General features: G+C 30.3%; 1 protein-coding gene across 1 annotated transcript in view; it reads left to right on the forward strand.

The window, feature by feature from the left end:
* The window catches only part of LOC107449579 (muscle calcium channel subunit alpha-1), a 131,197-nt gene that overhangs the window by 33,262 nt on the left and 80,310 nt on the right, over positions 1–17,625 (forward strand). The window contains exons 8-15 of the mRNA XM_043047691.2: positions 2,649–2,727; positions 4,593–4,753; positions 5,247–5,472; positions 7,439–7,649; positions 10,437–10,557; positions 11,835–11,911; positions 14,002–14,129; positions 16,634–16,652. Of these exons, the coding sequence (XP_042903625.1) occupies positions 2,649–2,727; positions 4,593–4,753; positions 5,247–5,472; positions 7,439–7,649; positions 10,437–10,557; positions 11,835–11,911; positions 14,002–14,129; positions 16,634–16,652 (1,022 nt within the window). The remainder of the gene's footprint in view (positions 1–2,648; positions 2,728–4,592; positions 4,754–5,246; positions 5,473–7,438; positions 7,650–10,436; positions 10,558–11,834; positions 11,912–14,001; positions 14,130–16,633; positions 16,653–17,625) is intronic.

Genomic DNA, 17,625 nt, shown 5'->3' on the forward strand with positions numbered 1-17,625 from the left:
TTTATGTTTGAAGGAACATTAAATATTACTGTCAGATTTTTACCAAGTTGTACGAAACAAAAGTATTGAATTACAAATTAAAATAAGAAATGGATTTTTAAAAATATTTATTTGTTATTAATAATTTTAAAAATATTAATTAAGTAATAAAAATTCGGATTACAATAACTTAATGTGCACCTATGTATTAAACAATTAATGTGCAACAGGTATCTAATTGTTAAGGTATTAAAACTAACATAGTAGCACACAAAATATTCAATGAGAAAATTGAGATTTGTCTTCTGCAACCACCGAAGAATAGATATTTAAATTTAAAATTTACAAATCTGAGTGAAAATATTTTTGTCCAAAATGAGTGGTTTCAAAAAGTTAAATATGAGAATTTCTTTGAGAAAATTTCTGATACGCACATGCTAAGTTATATTAACAAAATACAAAAAAATTGAAATAAAAAAGAACATACATGATTATTTTTGTATTTGAATAAATATTTTCTTGGATGCAAAACCTGTTGCACCGTTGGTATGTTAAATTTCACAGAAACAAAGAAATTAGGTTTTTATTAACTAAAAAAGTATTTCAAACCCATATAGATTTTTTACGAAAATCGTCCGCAAAAAAATAAATGATATATTTTAATTCGCGGGCCACAAAAAAAAAAACACTTCGCTGGCCGCCAGTTGGAAACCCCTCAGCTAGAACATTAAACATTACTGATGGAAGGAAAAATAGAGATGAATGGTTTCGAGAAAAAGTTAGTTGTTCAGCTAATTATTCAGCGATGTGTATAAAAAAATATATGAGAATAGTTTTTTTGTTTTGCTTGCTGTTAAAAATAAACTAAGAAAATAAAGAATATAATGAATATATTTTTTCTAGAAAAAATAATCAAGTCAGTGATGAAATACAGTAAACTCTCGCTACTACGATATCCGATACAACAGTAACTCCCTCTGTTACGATAATGTTTTGTGGTCCTGAGAAACTCTCATATGAATTAATGTTGTGTTCCTCTCAATATTACGATATCCTCTAAAGCAGTAAACCCTGTAAAACTATTTTGTTTCCAAATTTCAACCTTATATTCTCCATTTATTATTGGTTTTTAAATAATGTAAAAAATCTAATTTCACCATCTTTTGTTTTTTTCTCTCCATCTTTTCTAACAAGAGAAGATTCACTGCTGACCAGCCCAAGAGCTTCCATTCTTAGAATTGCCTCTTATTTCTTAAGAAGTTGCAGATGTTACTTTCCTATCTGATTTCATTTCCTTTATCTTAAAAGCTGATCATGAGTCACAAATGACCATGCTCAAATATTAACACCTGAAAGAGAATTTTTTCCATTGAGGGTGGGTGGGGCACTATTCAAAAACTAAAATTATTTTCGTGCTTTGGACTCAATTCATACATTGTTAGTTGACTTGATTGTCAAAAAAATGAATAAACAAACAAAAATATCAGATTATTTTTGATAAAAATGGTTTTCAGCTATGTTCACAATCTTGTTTTCTGAATTTATATCAATTGCTTTCTAATATTTAACCATAATTAACACTCCGAAAATTAGTTTTTTGTGTAATATATAAATAGATTTATAGTTACTACACATATATCATTAAAATTAAAAAAATATCTCATTGTGTCTCCAAATTTTGTAGGTCCTCGATATAACGATATATCCCTCTACAACAATATATTTATTTGGTCCCCAAAATATTGTTGTATATAAGTTATTCCAATGGAAAGATATATTTTGAAGGTTTAGAGCTTTAAGTTTTTGGAAATTTTAGTAAACAATGAAAATTGTTTAGAGTGGCGCCCGTGTAAAATGTAATGGTGAAAATGTGTCCAGATTAGTAACACCTTTTAATTACTGCTCCTTTGGATCAATTTTCTTTATATCTACCCCTACAGACCCAAAGTTTTTAAAATTATACTGTAAAAATGTTTCAACCTGACTGGTTAAAGAGTATGTATGGTTAACTGTGTAAAGCTAAACACAGATGGCGCTAGTGATTAAAATTCGGGATTAAAGCTAATGATGGGAGACTTCCAGGTTACTACTTCCGATGGATTTTTACGCCTGAGCTTGGTTTAGCTCCCTAATCAATTTTATTATACTTGTAGAGCTCACAATATTAAACTTTCTTTCAATTTAACATGGTTTCAATAAAACAAACAACAAATGAATTCGAAAACTCTGCAAGCATGTTATGATGCTACCTAGAAAATAACTTCTGACAATATTTTACTAATTTTGGCTAAATAAGAATAACATCCAAAATGTAGCAAACCATACATTTTATTTATGTTGCAGATTGTTGCAGTTGTTTATTNGCAAAAATTTTAACCTGGGTGTAGCAAACCATACATATTATTTATGTTGTGATATTAATTTTGTTAAGTTTGTTTTAGACTCACAACCTGTTAGAATTTATAAATTGCAGAAAATTCTTATGAATGGTAAATTTTTGTGTAAATTTGAACAAATGTCAGAGGCTAATAAAACTTCCTAAAATATTAAGCTTGTTCACACGTAATGTAAACAGAGGCTGGTTTTATTAAGTTTGATATTGTTTGCATTCAGTGAGCTATCCATAATATTTATTTTATTTTAAGCAGTTGATGTGCTTTCTTTTCTAGAACCTGAAAATGGCAAATTAGAGGGTGAAGTAGGAAGTCAGGAGAACATAGCACCGCCATCTTGGTGGGAAGTTAAGAAGTAAGTTTTCAAATTCTTATCTACATTTATGGGAATATGTGTGCAGTCCACAAAATTTGATCTAATGATTGTGACAGCCGAGACTGTCGCAAGAATATCATTCAGGGGTCTCCAGGTCAAATTTACTACCGTTTAGTGGTACCTTCACAAATTCAATTTTGGGAAAAACGGTAGCTTTGCAAAATACTTTAAAAAAAGCAAATTTTAAGATTCCCCCCTCCCGTTCCCTTAAAATTTTGTTGTATTCCCATTAAAATAATGAACCCATGGTTAATTGCGCATTTAAATTTGCAATGGAACCCTCTTGTGGATTGATACTGTGACGTAGAAGGATTTGCTTTTTTCTCCCCATGCCTGGCTGAAAGTATGCTGGGATTGCCAAAATGCTGTGGGAGAAAAGAAGCGTCAGCTACTCCATTCCCTTATTGAAGTGGGAGAAAAAGCCCTAGTACAATGCAAACCCATTCTCGTTGCAATCTATGGAAGAAAGGAGTTTTTCTGCTGTCTTCTGGGAATAGGTAGCACGTGTTTGGTCTGAGAGTTCTGTAAGATAAGCTTAACCTGTCCCTTACGTCATGTATTAGTGAGTTTTTCCATAGTTTTTTAAAATGAAAGAACAAGTCTCTCCCCCTGCAAACTTTACTGGAAGTCAAAATTCTAACTACTATCTTAAGCATTTTTCTGAATTTATTCTAACAGACCTTTATTTTTTTATGAAACATTTTTTTCTCTGAAACTTTTTTCTGTATAGCTCAGTCAAAAATTTTCTCTTAATGAAGTTAACTTTTAGTGTTAGTACTGTTACATTTATGCTTTTATTAAATTATAAAGTAAAATTATAAAGTTAAAATTTAAGGACAATGATTTTTATGGATTTTTAAATTTGTGTGCAATGTTAAGCCCAAAATTTTACAACAGCAAAATTGTTTTTGAACAAATGGGAAAATTATGTATAGAAATTCACCATTTATTTTTTTATTTTTAGTGACAATTTTTGAAAATATTTTCTTATCTTACTATATTTTTGTGTTGATTTCTCAATTTAATTTTTAATTTTCACAAATTGTGTCTAAATTTTCACAAAATAGGTACCTCGTAAAAAAAACCAAGACAGACCCCTGGTCATTCTGTGTGTCAACAAGACAAATAAAGCATGACATATTAAACATCTTATTTTAAAGGCATAAACTGATGTAAAAAAAAACATAACGTACTCTCACAAATAGTGACAAATGAGCAACGAAAAGAAATAATACAAATTATTCTGCTTCAGCAGAAGCTTATATCCTCTTGTTTAACAGATAAAGGATGTCATGATCCACATGTGAACAACCAACAGCAAATGAAAAGAAACCGGCTGAACCTCACAGACAATCACATTACCGACAAAGGTTGAATTCATGAGATCATCAATTTAAACAAGACTGGCAAAAATCAAAATTTTTTTTAAAATTTTATTTTTTAATCAATCAAAATATAAAAACCTTTTACAATTTATTAATCTAACAGATTGGATTTAATTTTAATGGTTCAAAGGAGTGACTTCAAATATGTCTCTCAATGTTTAATTAAATATCCTTGTGACTTCAAGTACATCTATGTATGTTTAATTAAATATCCTTGTAGATAGTTATTGTAGATTATTTAATTATTTCTGTATCATTGAAAATATTCGTTATTACAGTACATAAACAGGCAATTTTTTTTCGGTCTCAAGAGTGTTCACTTAACGGAGGTTTCACTGTACTTAGTATTTTTATGTACTCAGTTTTCCAATGTTCTTTTTTCTTGTGTAATATTTTAATGTTGAATTGGCTTGTTACCTGTCATTAGATTTTTAAAAAATCATTCTTTTTGGTATTTAGAAAGCAATTTGATCGCCATAACCGTCGCATCAGAAGGGGTTGTCGAAAACTGGTGAAATCTCAGGCTTTCTATTGGATTGTCATTATTCTAGTGTTTTTAAATACAATCACCTTAGCTTCAGAACATCACCATCAACCACCCTGGCTGGATGAGTTCCAAGGTAACTCCAAAAATAGCTTTTTAATAAAATTTTTTGAATGGTGATTGAGGGATCATTCGCTAAATTACTTTTTGATTAAACTGTTAAGCATTTTTCTCCCAAGAATATTGAAATCCTATTTTATAATTAATATATTAAGGTTTAATTAAGTATTTTTATGAGGTATTATATAGCTGATACTGGTTGATTTTTTAGTGCAACAGTAATATTTATGTACAACAGCAGTACAATAACAGTACTATAAAAATTTTCTATATAATGACCTCAATCTATTAAGAGTTGTTTAGTATTAATTAAATTTTGTTGAATATAATATTGAAAAGTATTATATAGGAAAGTATTGAAACTTCCTGTATTAAACAAAGTATTACAGAAAAGAATATTTTCTAATCATTTTTTTATGCTTGTATTTTTTCTAGTGTATGTATATTGTATGTAATCTAGTGTATGTATATTGTTTCAAAAAAATATACTCATAATGTGATATTTTCAGAATACGCCAATATATTCTTTGTGGCTCTCTTCTCATTGGAGATGCTTCTGAAAATGTACAGCTTGGGCATCCAGGGTTATTTTGTGAGCCTTTTTAATCGCTTTGACTGTTTTGTTGTGATTTCGTCCATTTTGGAGATGGTTCTTCTATACACAGATGTCATGCCTCCCCTTGGTGTATCTGTATTGCGTTGCGTCAGACTCCTTCGCATCTTTAAAGTTACAAAGTAAGTTTTTTCCTTGTACTTTTTTATGTACTTATAGAAAAGTTTCTTAAGGCTGGGTGATGACCTTTAAATGAGGAATATTTAATTTGTCTACCGTAAGAACTCCCCCCACTGCCACAAAGTCTGAGGTTGTCTGCTGCTACGGAAACAAGAATATCACATTTCAGGGAGGGTAGCTACACTTTTCACTAGGGCTAACACCATAAATCAGAGAAAAAGATTCCTTTTCTATCGCCGACCTGTGCCAAAACCTATCCTAAACAGTGACCCCACATTCCTACTTAAAATAGTTTTACCTCATTACCATAGTCACCGCCATGAGTCCAGACTAATGACTGGTGAAGTTCTACATTAGACAAACTAAAGTGTACTGCTGCAGAATTAAAAGTAACACTGATCTGAGACAACTAAAATTTGACTAAAATTGTTCAATAAAATTGACCTATTAATGATTAATAAAATTGACCTATTATTAAAAAGTATCAATTGACTAAAATGTGATATAAAATAATTATATTTCTCTCTGCACTAGCAGTCAAAGATGGTATGCTGTTTTGGTTTCTGTTTCAGTCACAAAATAACACAATCATAATTATGAAATAACTTCAGTCACAAAATAACATAATTAATCATAATTGTGAAATAACACATTTTCCCTATACTAATTTTTAATTTAAATCCACTTAATTCAGGGTTGTCACTCTGCAAGGAGAACAGGGAAAACCTGAAAAATACAGAGAATTTAAAAATCACCTAAAATAACAAGGTTAGTTCGGGGAATTTTGATTTTTTTTTTCTTTGTGAACTGGAAAAATACAAGGAATTTTATTTATTACTTTCCTTTTTTGAAAGATAGTCCGCTCAAAGGTATGTGATATTTATGGGTGATATTTCCGCTAAACTAAACTAATACATTTACTATAGCATTATCTGTTTTATTTATGTTCAACTGTTACTTATTTTTGCAGCAATTAAATAAAACTAACCCAACCAAGCCCACACACAAAAGTGCAGTGATTGTGTGTTTCCTCTTAATATATTGTGTATAATATAGGGAATGTTTTTCTATATTTGAATGGCAACTCTGTTATTTAATTTTTTAAAAAAAATCTTGACATGGAGCTGAGAAAATGTGTCTGAATTAGCAATATCTTTTAATTACCATTGGCAAAAATTTCTACATTTACTGCTCTGTAGACCAGCAATTTCCTTGCTCTGTCGCGACATCTTTAGATTTAATGAAGGTCATGCTGCAGGCATGCCACTTTTCGGAGCTGTTTTTCGAAGATGAAACCAAATCTTGCGTGAAAGTTTATTTAGAATTTTCGACTGTTTTCTTTAATAATCAACCTGCAAGTGACGTAGTGTGGGTATCACAATCCTGATTGGTTGTTGAAACGTGCATTTGTTTTCATCAGCAACTGTTCTTTCCTTTCTATTTCGAGTAGGCCAAGCATGTCAAGTATCAATTCTCTTAAGTGACACATTCTAAATCCTTTCTCAAAGATTCTATATCGACGATTTCAATTCTTTTATACAGAGACTTAACGCAAAGACAGACACAAAGCTAAGTGGAACATAAACAAACTAATTATGCATCAAAGTTGCTAGGTACACGAAACAAAAATGTATCGCTTTCATAATAAAATACATTGACAAATAATAAATTTAAGTTAAGTAAAAGAAGTTGACTAGGAAGAGTTATATTTCAAAAAAATCGACACACTTTATGGCTCTGTATTTAGTTAACTTAACGCTAATTAACATTCTAAGTTGCATAGAGAAACTTGGATCAACTTTATTCCGCCCTTTTGCCGATAAAGATTAGCTGGCGCTGACATCATAGGTCACATGTGTGGGTAAGGTGGGTTGTCTTCTTGGAGTGCAAGTACCCAATGGCACATTTCTTTTTTATAGAACAGGGGCTGTATAATCTAACTTAAATAATGCTTGTCTCTTTATGTAGATATTGGACATCATTGTGTAATTTGGTTGCATCATTGATCAACTCAGTCCGTTCCATTGCAAGTTTGTTGTTGCTGCTCTTTCTCTTCATTGTGATATTTGCTCTGTTGGGTATGCAGGTGTTTGGTGGACGATTCAGCTACAAACCACTAGAAGAGAAACCTAGGCATAACTTTGATACTTTCGTTCAGGCATTGCTCACAGTCTTTCAGGTAAATAATGTGTTTCATTAAATAATACCAAACTAGGGAGTCACTTTGTTGGAAGGCTTGAGCGAATTGAGTATTGGGTATCTGCCCACTTTGAAAGTCATGGATTTCGGTATTGAACAAAATTTGTAATGAAATGTCATGATTTTAACTATGTTTTTTAAAAAAAATTCCTGGAAAGTCATCGGTTTTAGGTCGCCGAAAAATCTAATTTTTAAAATGGAATTTACTCCTCGTCCCCGATTTCACAGTGTTCCGATATTAAAATATGTGAATTTGTCACAAAAACCCCACTCACAGTCTTATTTTATTAAAACATAAAATGTTTTTATCCTGTTTTTTAAAAATTATGGTGTTCTTTCAAAACAGGAAAGAAAGAACATCATTTCTAGAGCGAATTATCTCTCAAACTTTCTGTGATTTCAGAATTTTTTTTGTTTATTATTTTTTTTTTTATTCTATCAATTTAAAATTCTAGCTAAAGCAAGCCAGTTATTGACAATTTTTTTATTATTTAGAAATGAGAACAGAAAAATCAGGAGCATTTCTTTTCTTTCCGATGAGCAAGAAAAGTATCTTTGGAATATAATTCTGCAGAAAAAAATAATAATAAAATAATTGCTTTTGTATTTTTTCCAGCTATTTTATTGCTTCGACTATTTCTTTACTCTGTTTTTTAAATTTAAAAGTTGATGAAGATGTAGAGTATAACAGTTTTGGTTATACCTATCATTTTAATTAATGTTATTATGATGCTTTTATTGAATTTATTGCTGTGTTTTTGTTGGAGAGAATAGTAACTTTGTTAAATCTTGAAAAATTCTTGGAATTATTCATGGTAAGCCATGAAAAGTCATGGATTTGAAAATCTAAAATGTAGGAGATACCTTGTGAGTGCCTCCCAATGAAGTGAATCCCAGTAATAGCTTGTTGATAAACTCTGACTTACACCAACGCAGAGCTGACATAAAATATCCTCCATGGCAGACAGATTAGAATCCCCTTCTCTTTGGACTAACTGTGGGAGGTTTTTATTGTAATCCTCTTCATATAATGCAAATGTAGGTTAGTTCCATCAAAAAAGCCTAGTTTGTTACAATGTTTGATCCAGGAGTTCTTGCCACTTCTGGGTTGGGTAAATTACAAGACTACAGTGTTGAGCATTGACAGTCGTAAACTCAATATTGGGTCGGTTGTTCAACTCTGGTTATATATGTATGTATGTATATATATATGTATATATACATATATACATATATATATATATATATATATATACATAAACCCAAAAATTGGGTCGGCTGTTCAACGACGGTTATAATATAAAAATAAAATATATACAATGCGCCAAGAAAAGCAGACATCCCTGAATAACTTTTGATCTAATGATCGGATCTTCACGTTCTAAGACGCAAACTTAATGGTTGAGGGGTAGACCTCAAGCATGCAAATTAATTAGCGCAGATGATATTTTAAGTNTATATATATGTATATATGTATATATATGTATATATGTATATATATGTATATATAACCAGATATAAAATGGAGTAGTGCACTCTTTAAATTCCTACTAAAATGAAGGCTGTAATCTATGTTATCATTTCTGTCAGTCTTCAGTCCTGGGGACTGAAATCAGTCTTTAGAAAATCAATGAATTAAATTCCATCAATATTTTTCTCCCTGGCTGTTGACGTGAAATATCCTCAGTAGTAGATGGATCATGGGTTAGAGTTCCCTTGCTGTCGGGCTAACCGTGGGAGGTCCTCATGGTCTTTCTCTCCATGTAACTGCAAATTTGAGTTGGTTCCATCAAAAAGTCCTCTACGAAGGCAAATTTCTCCCGATACTTGGACCAAGAATTCCCTTGGGTTCTGGATTGGGTTCAAAATTACAAGGCTACAGGTTTGAACATTGGTAGTTGTAAACCCAAATTTGTGTTTGCTGTTCAATGACGATTATAAAAAAATTATTTCTCTCCCAATTGTTTTTCAAATTAAATTTTCTTTTATTTCCTTAAAAGTGTGAGAAAATTTTCTATTAAAAATAAATAAATAAATTTTGTTGAAAACGTTTTTTTTTTATATTTATTGCTAAAAAATCAGAACATTCGCTTGTGAAAACAAAATTTGTACTATAGCTGAATACAAATTCTAATTTAGTTTACGCTTTCTCCCAACCTTTTGAAATGCTAGACGAAGTTGAATAATGATTTATTAATTTTTTTGAACAGAAAAGAAATCGAACTAGGATAAAAAGTAATGGTAAAATAAAAAATAAATGGCGTGAGGAAAAATTCAATGGTTTATATCAGTGATTTTACTGTCATTAGTGTAAAAAAGATTTATAAGATTAACTATTTATTTGTTAGTTTGCTGTAAATTAAAGTAGTGTTGATTTTTTTAGAAAGAATAAACAAATTATTGATTTAATATAGTGACCATTATCGTGAAAGGTACGTTTTGGTGTCAGATAGCTATAAATTTCTAAATATTCCGGTAAACAACACTGAACTGTAATAATTAGTCAAAAACTAAGTTCATTCTTGTGGCAACCATGTATTATCTCTACTTTCTTTAGATTTTTTTAACAAATAAGCTATTTTTATTATCAAAGTATGCTCTACTCTTATTTATTTCTGAGGATGTTATTTAGATTATTATTTTAAACCTTAAGAAGCAACAATTTTTGAGTTAACTTCAGTGGAGATATTCATGATTCCAGCATTGGAAGTTTTGCATGAAACAATAGTTTCTCTTAAAATTTAGAATGAACTTTTGTTCTATTTAGATTCTGACTGGTGAAGATTGGAATGAGGTCATGTATGACGGCATACGTGCGTATGGTGGTGTTGGATCATATGGAGCTTTGGCCTGCATCTATTTCATCATATTATTCATTTGTGGCAACTGTATCCTTTCTCATATGTAGTTTTTACTAATTAAAGGTGACCTGGATTTTTACATCCTTTGTCAAGCTATTAAAAATTATGTTTTGGAGTACTTTTCCCCATTATGTTGGAGTACTTTCCCCATTATGTTGGAGTACTTTCCCCATTATGTTGGAGTACTTTTTTTCCTTTTGTTCATTAAAATGGATTTTATGCAACATATTTAAAAAATTTTTAGTTATTAAATCTCAGAGTGTTTTTTATGATACTTTAGTTGCCTTGAAATATAAAAAAATTCAAAATTGGTATCTATAAATTACAATTTAATGCAGCAAAAGCTCGATATAGCCAGTCGGGCATATTACAAGATGTCTGCTATTGCCATACATTTCCAAGTCACAGTTAAAAAGCTAATATTAAATATACAAAAATTGTATGTTTATAACAATTTAAAAAAAAAAAGACATGATGGCTCAGGGGATAGGAAATCCGCCTTCCAATGAGGTGAATTATGTTAGAATCTCAGCAAGTGATGGTCGATACGAATTCTGCATCCAGCTTGCACCGACCTCAGTGCTGACGTAAAATATCCTCAGTGGCAGACGGATCATGGGTTAGAATCCCCTTGCTGTCGGGCTAACCGTGGGAGGTTTTCGTTATAGTCCTCTCCATGTAATGCAAATCCGGGTTAGTTCCGTCAAAAAAGTCCTCCATGAAGGCAAATTTTTTTCAATACTTGATCCAGGAGTTCCCTTGCCTTCTGGATTGGGTTCAACATTTCAAGGCTACAGAGTTGAACTTTAGTAACCCAAAAAGTTGGGTCGGCTGTTCAACAACGGTTATACAAGTTAAAAAATTTTTTAAAAAGACAAAATTATGACAAAATACAACAATACTATCACAAAATCATGCTGGCAAAAGAAAGTTTCTGTAATTTCAGAAATCCTACCTTGAACACTTTTGTTGACCACAAATCTAACAGCTAGTCAAAACAAATCTAATCAGAATGCTTTTTTGACAGCTTCCTTTTAAATCAACATTTGCTATTAAAAGGTATTTGCACTTAATTTCATTTTTTCTTGCTAAAACTTTGTTGTTCAAACATTTCCATCCGAGAAATGCTTGTTTTTCATAAAGTTCATAATTACAATCTGTAGACTAAAGCTACAAAAGTTGTATTTTAAGTCAATATAGTTATTCAAAATAAAAGAAAAAGCAGACACCAGTGAAACTCAAAATCGCCAATGGCGCCAACAGATGTCATTCCTTTTGTTGTGTATTTCCTTAATGCATTGAAGATATTCTCTTAAATGTTTTCTTGGCTATCGCTGTAGATAACTTGGCTGATGCTGATAGTCTGAGTGGTGTTGAAAAGGTGAATATATACTCTTACCATAATAGACAGATATTTAAAATAAATTTTCTAGCATGTTAAATGTTGTGTGTATATAGAGCGTAATAAAGACAAAAAGGTTAAAATGAAAAGAGAAAAACAGAGAAAATTAAGAAAATTTTTAAGTTTTATTTACTGTTCAAAACTTGCAAGTATATAGAACTCATAAGATAAGTTAAAAATATGGAGGAAACATGGAAAATATTTGAGATCAATATTTTTCTATTAATATTTATATGGAGATAGATATAAAAGGGAAGAAGAAAAGTTAAAATGATTTAAAAAAATCTATATTGAAAAGCAAAAAAAATGAAAAGATATATCTTTATCGACTCACAAGATTATATCCGAAAAAAGGAGTGCTTTCTAATAATATATCAATGTAGCAAAAGCAAAATATATCAATACAATAGTGTGAGAAGCACTAAAAAATATATCACTTAGTAAACAGAAAATAAAATGTAAAGAAATTAACATCAAAACTAATAGTAGATAGTAGCTAATTCAAATGAATTTACACGCTCAGGAAACTTTTAAGAATAATTTAAAATATTTTCTTAATAAGATTTGCAGATTACAAAATAGGAAAATAGAAGCGCAAATGGGGCTAAACGTGTAAATAGAGAGATTTTGTTATATTATCTATATAACTACACTGCTCAAAATTATTAGGGGAGCACATGGCTCCCCTAATTTTTTTGAGCAGTGTATAATGCTACCAAAATACATTAAATATACACTGCTCAAATAAATTAGAGGAGCACATGGCTCCCCTAATTTTTTTGAGCAGTGTATATTTTGTATAACTTGATTTACACGTTCCAAATATATACCTTGTTTTTAAAAAGTTCCTTAATTGAGGTATTTTTTACAACGGATACCGTTGGTTGGAAACTAAAAAACACTTTGTTTAAGTAACTATATTTTGTATAACTTGATTTACACGCTCCAAATATATACCTTGTTTTTAAAAAGTTCCTTAAGTGAGGCATTTTTCACNATGTTGCTGAATGGTTTGCTAGAAATGTTTATTGTATTTTTTATTAACTTGTTACATCTGCCCTTATTATAAATATTATTAAATTGACCACTGAAAGACCACAATATTTATAATCAATTACTATTAAGTATAAATTAGGTCTTAAAATTCTGCGCAAAACTAAAATAAGTTATTTGAAAATAATTATTTTTTAAAAAACACATTTTGAAAACTAACCTTATTGGTACTATATTGAATTTAGCTTGTTTAAGCCATCCTTTTAATACTTGGTGATAAACAATTGTAGTGGTCATTTTTAGTTTATTTTTCTTCTGATGCCCCGAAAGAAATTAGTTTCTTTCGGGCACTGACAAAATGCCAATCTTGGTTTTAAGTACACACTGTCTGGTCAAAAGTATGCGGATACCTAGTGGTATGAACTTTCCTGGGGCAAATATTAATCCCCCTTTTGCATCAACGACAGCCTTCTGGGACGACTTTCTACCTGTTTTTGAATAGGACTTCCATCACAGCTGAAGGGAGGGCTTGTAGGGAGGATTTAGCTGGAATCTGCCCTCTCATTCGTCCCAATGGTGTTCTATGGGATCGGGATGTTCTGTGTTAAAGAGATTACTGTGTTGTAGCGCCCGCTGGAGAAAACATAATTCGTGTATTGAGAATGCGGTGTGCCTATGTGAGAGTTTTTGTATAACGAGTGAAGCGTTCTCCGAAAATAAAGTAATGTTGTTCTAAGGTTCTGATCATCCTTCTGTTGTGAATATTACTACCGAGTAAGCATGGGGCTCTGTGAAGGCCAATACAGTTTTTGAACACCCTCAAATCACGTCTGTGCAACCCTCGATGTGTGAATGTTGTAAGAGAAATGTGCCGAAATATTGTCATAGAGTACAGCATTGTCCACATGCATCTCAGAGTTCATGTTTCGTACAACAGGAACTAACGGTCACAGGCCAAACTATGAGAAACACCCCCACACCATTATTCTTCCATCACCATAACAACCGGATATCCGGATAATTTAAGTCAGATAGTGTATCGTAGCACATTTTAATCTTTTGTTACCTAATTCTAGGAAGGAGAGGAAGGGGAAGAGGGTGAGGTTGTCGAAGGAGAAGAAAAGGAAGGACTCGATGACGACCTTTGTAATATCAACCGTAGAAAAAGTGAATTACCTAAAATGGATGGTTTGAATAACATAGGGTAAGTTATAGCTCTATTTTCATGTAACAATTTCCCTTATTCTTTGCCGTTGTAACTCTACTGGCTTTTCTGGTCGATCAAATCTTATATAAGCTTGTTTTTTGGCACTTTTGGATTTCTCAATTCAGGGTTACCACTCCATAGGAAAAACCTAGAAAATACAGGGAATTAAAAAATCATCTAAATTAACAGGGAATTTATCCTTAGAAACTGGGAAATACAGGGAATATTTATTCCTTACATTCTTTTTCAAAATGTTGACCTCTCAAAGTGCAAATTATGGATAATTTAAAAATAGTTCAGCTATACTATAAGATTTCATTTGCTGTATTATTTTTTTGTGTATGTTAAACTGTTCTTTAGTTTTTCATTTGTTTCCAGCAATTAAAACTAGTTTTAATTGTACTAATCTAGCATTTGCACAGTGATTGTGTTTTCCCCCTTAATATATTGCGTATAATATATGCAGGGAAAACAGAGGAAACTTTTTTTTTCTTCTCCTGATAGGAGTGGCAGCCCTGTCAATTGTAAGCAAAAATAAACAAATTACAACCTCCCCTGACCATTTTAAGGATTTAAGTGAGAAAGTTGTAGCACCCTGACTTTGTAAGTTCTAATCCCTTTTTACTGTAGTTCTCTAAGTTTAAGAATGAGAGAATTGATAAAATATGTAATTTTGAATAAAACAAAATTTATATTCCTAAAAAATTTTTTTAAAACTTTTAAGGAAAGTTTTTTTGAACTTCTTTATTTCCCCAGTTGTTTTTATTCCGAATTTAAAAATTTTCCCTTTTGTAATTTTTTTCTCAAATTTTTTTATTGCATTTATTTTGTAATTTTTTTTATTTTAAAAAATTGCAGATAAGGTTATTTTAATGTCTTAAGTAAGAATCACTCATTCCCCTTCTCTCTATTGGCAACAGAAAAAAAAAAGATATCAAGCCCCCTCCTCCCTGTAGTTGTTTACATAATATTCGAACGGCTCCTTTTTGTGAGACTTCTGGAAATTTGTCAGCCTTATGCTTATCCGAAAACACTTTTGGTTATTTTTATTTTAGAACATTTTGAGTTAGGAAAAAATCTATCACAAATTCATTTTTCTGGGATATGTCTGGTTTTTTTTTAGAGGTACCTGTTTTGTGAAAATTTAGACGTAATTTGTGATAATTCAAAATTATATTAAAAAATCAACTGAAGAATATGGTAAAGTAAGAAAATATTTTCAAAAATTGTTACTACAAATAAAAAACTTGTATGACTGGTAAATTTCTATTTGTTTTTCTCATATATTCTAAAAAAATTTTGGTATTGTAAAATTTTGAGCTTAAATATTGTATCCAAATTTAAAAATCCATAAAAATAATTGTCCATAGTTAAATTTCAAATTGAATTTAATAAAAACATGCATTTAACAGTACTAGCGCTAAAAGCTATTTTCCTTATAACATTTTTGACTTGCTCATACAGAAAAAAATTTCAAAGGAAAAAAAAAATGTTTAATAAAAAAATTTTTGAATAAATGTACAATAATGTTTGAATTAAAACTTTCTGTGAAGTTTATAGAGAGAAAAAGTTTTTGTTAAAAGTCATTTTGGTCTTTATTTTCTTTTAAGAATTTTACACTAAATTGCTAATTTTCCAATGCAATATTAAAACTTAATAAAATTTTATTTATTGTTATAATTGAGTACATTTTTAAGCTGCAATTATTACCTAAATTTGGATTTTGTCCTAGGGATAAAAGATTTTTTTTTAAAGTTTATGAGTGGTCGATGATTGTTTTTTGTTTGAAATTTTTAAGAGGAATGGTTTTAGCTCAAAAGTTTGATTTGTAGGTTTATTAATATGTGAAAATATTATAGTATTTTATAATGTGACATTGTATTATGTAAAGAATAATAAATTTTGTTATGATCCATATATGACTTTTAAAATTTTATTGATGTCTTACTAATATTATTCCTTTTAACTGATCTCTTACATAGCATTTTATAGAATTATTTCTTTTGATAAGCAGGAAAAAAATAAGGGAGTTTTTCTTTGTAAATTAAATATGAACCCTATCTAAAAAAGGCAGAATTTTTTAGGCTTGTCAGTAACAATGGTAATGCAAAAAATTTGCTTAAATAACAAAAATCTAAATAACCCATAAAATGAAAGTAGTATGTTACTTGGCAGTGGTCCAACGTGTGAAATTCAAAGTTTAGGTTATAAGGTGACTAAAATAAAGGTTTAGTCAGTTTCACTTCTTGTTGGCAACTAAAAAAACTGACTTTTATCTTCAATATTTGAGTTTGTCAAAACATAAATGAAAATTACTTTTACCAACTGAAATGAGAAATTTTATGCAAATTTCAATGTGTAACTTATAGGGAAAATGAAGGAAAAAGTGCTCAAGTATAGGTAGTACTTGTGAATCAAATTTTAAATTTTTGTTTATTAAAATAATTGTTGCTAAAAAGTTAATTGTTGCTTTATAACTTATTATTTGTTTTTGTTTATAGGTTCTCCTCAGAAAAGATGGTAATTATCAGTTCATTGTCTTATATTCTATTATTTTTACTTAATGGTAAAGTATTTTCACTGTATCCTATTTTAAAAATTGTGCACAAGCTGATTAGAGAAATATTTATTTTAAATCTTAAATTTTTAATACAGTTGAACTCGAACTATCTGAACCTCTTTCATCTTATTTTATTTATCAAATGCCAGTCCGTTAGGCTTCAACGCTTTCCAGTACTTCTGTACTGGACTAGAAAAAGTGCATAGTGCAGGGCACTCCAATTACTTAATCGAAGTAGAGTCCATAACAGTGGCCCCCCTGAAAGAATTGTAGCGACCTGGTGACATTGTCATAGAATGTTAGAGTTCTTGCAGAAAGATTTTTTTTAAGAAAGTAATAAAAAATTAAAATTTATTTTTTGCAGAAATTTACACATAATATTTGAATCACGCACTTTTTGACACACTCAATTTATGCCGATAGTATCTTACATCAATGCAAAGTTTCGAATGTATTTTCGGCAGTTATTGATATTGATTTTCACATGGTTTTTAAATATCTCGATATATTTCAAAAGATAGGAAAAATTCGAATCGTGCATTTGAGTATTTACTTTTTAAGGCACTAATTCTATCAAATTTTTGGCAGCTATTGCTTTTGATTTCTCTATACTTTTTAAATCCGATATTTTACAACAACCTAATCTCGAAATGAATCACTTATTTGAGGAGTCTGATTCGAGTGAGTTCCATGTCAATCTTTTTTTCGGCAATTACAACTACGGAATTCATGATTTTTACATTTTTAATTGTGCTGATTATTTACAAAATGCCAAGAAGGAAATAATTAGCTCGTTTCCCCACCCCCAACAAAAATACAGGAATATCACCCATAATATTAGAATAAAAAATTATTACATGTTCAATTAACAACAATTATATATATATATGTACATCGCTTTTAATATTTAAAATTAGTAACATATATGTCTGT

This window comes from Parasteatoda tepidariorum, chromosome 9 (assembly GCF_043381705.1).
Source record: "Parasteatoda tepidariorum isolate YZ-2023 chromosome 9, CAS_Ptep_4.0, whole genome shotgun sequence".
In the NCBI taxonomy this organism is placed as follows: Eukaryota; Metazoa; Arthropoda; class Arachnida; order Araneae; family Theridiidae; genus Parasteatoda; species Parasteatoda tepidariorum.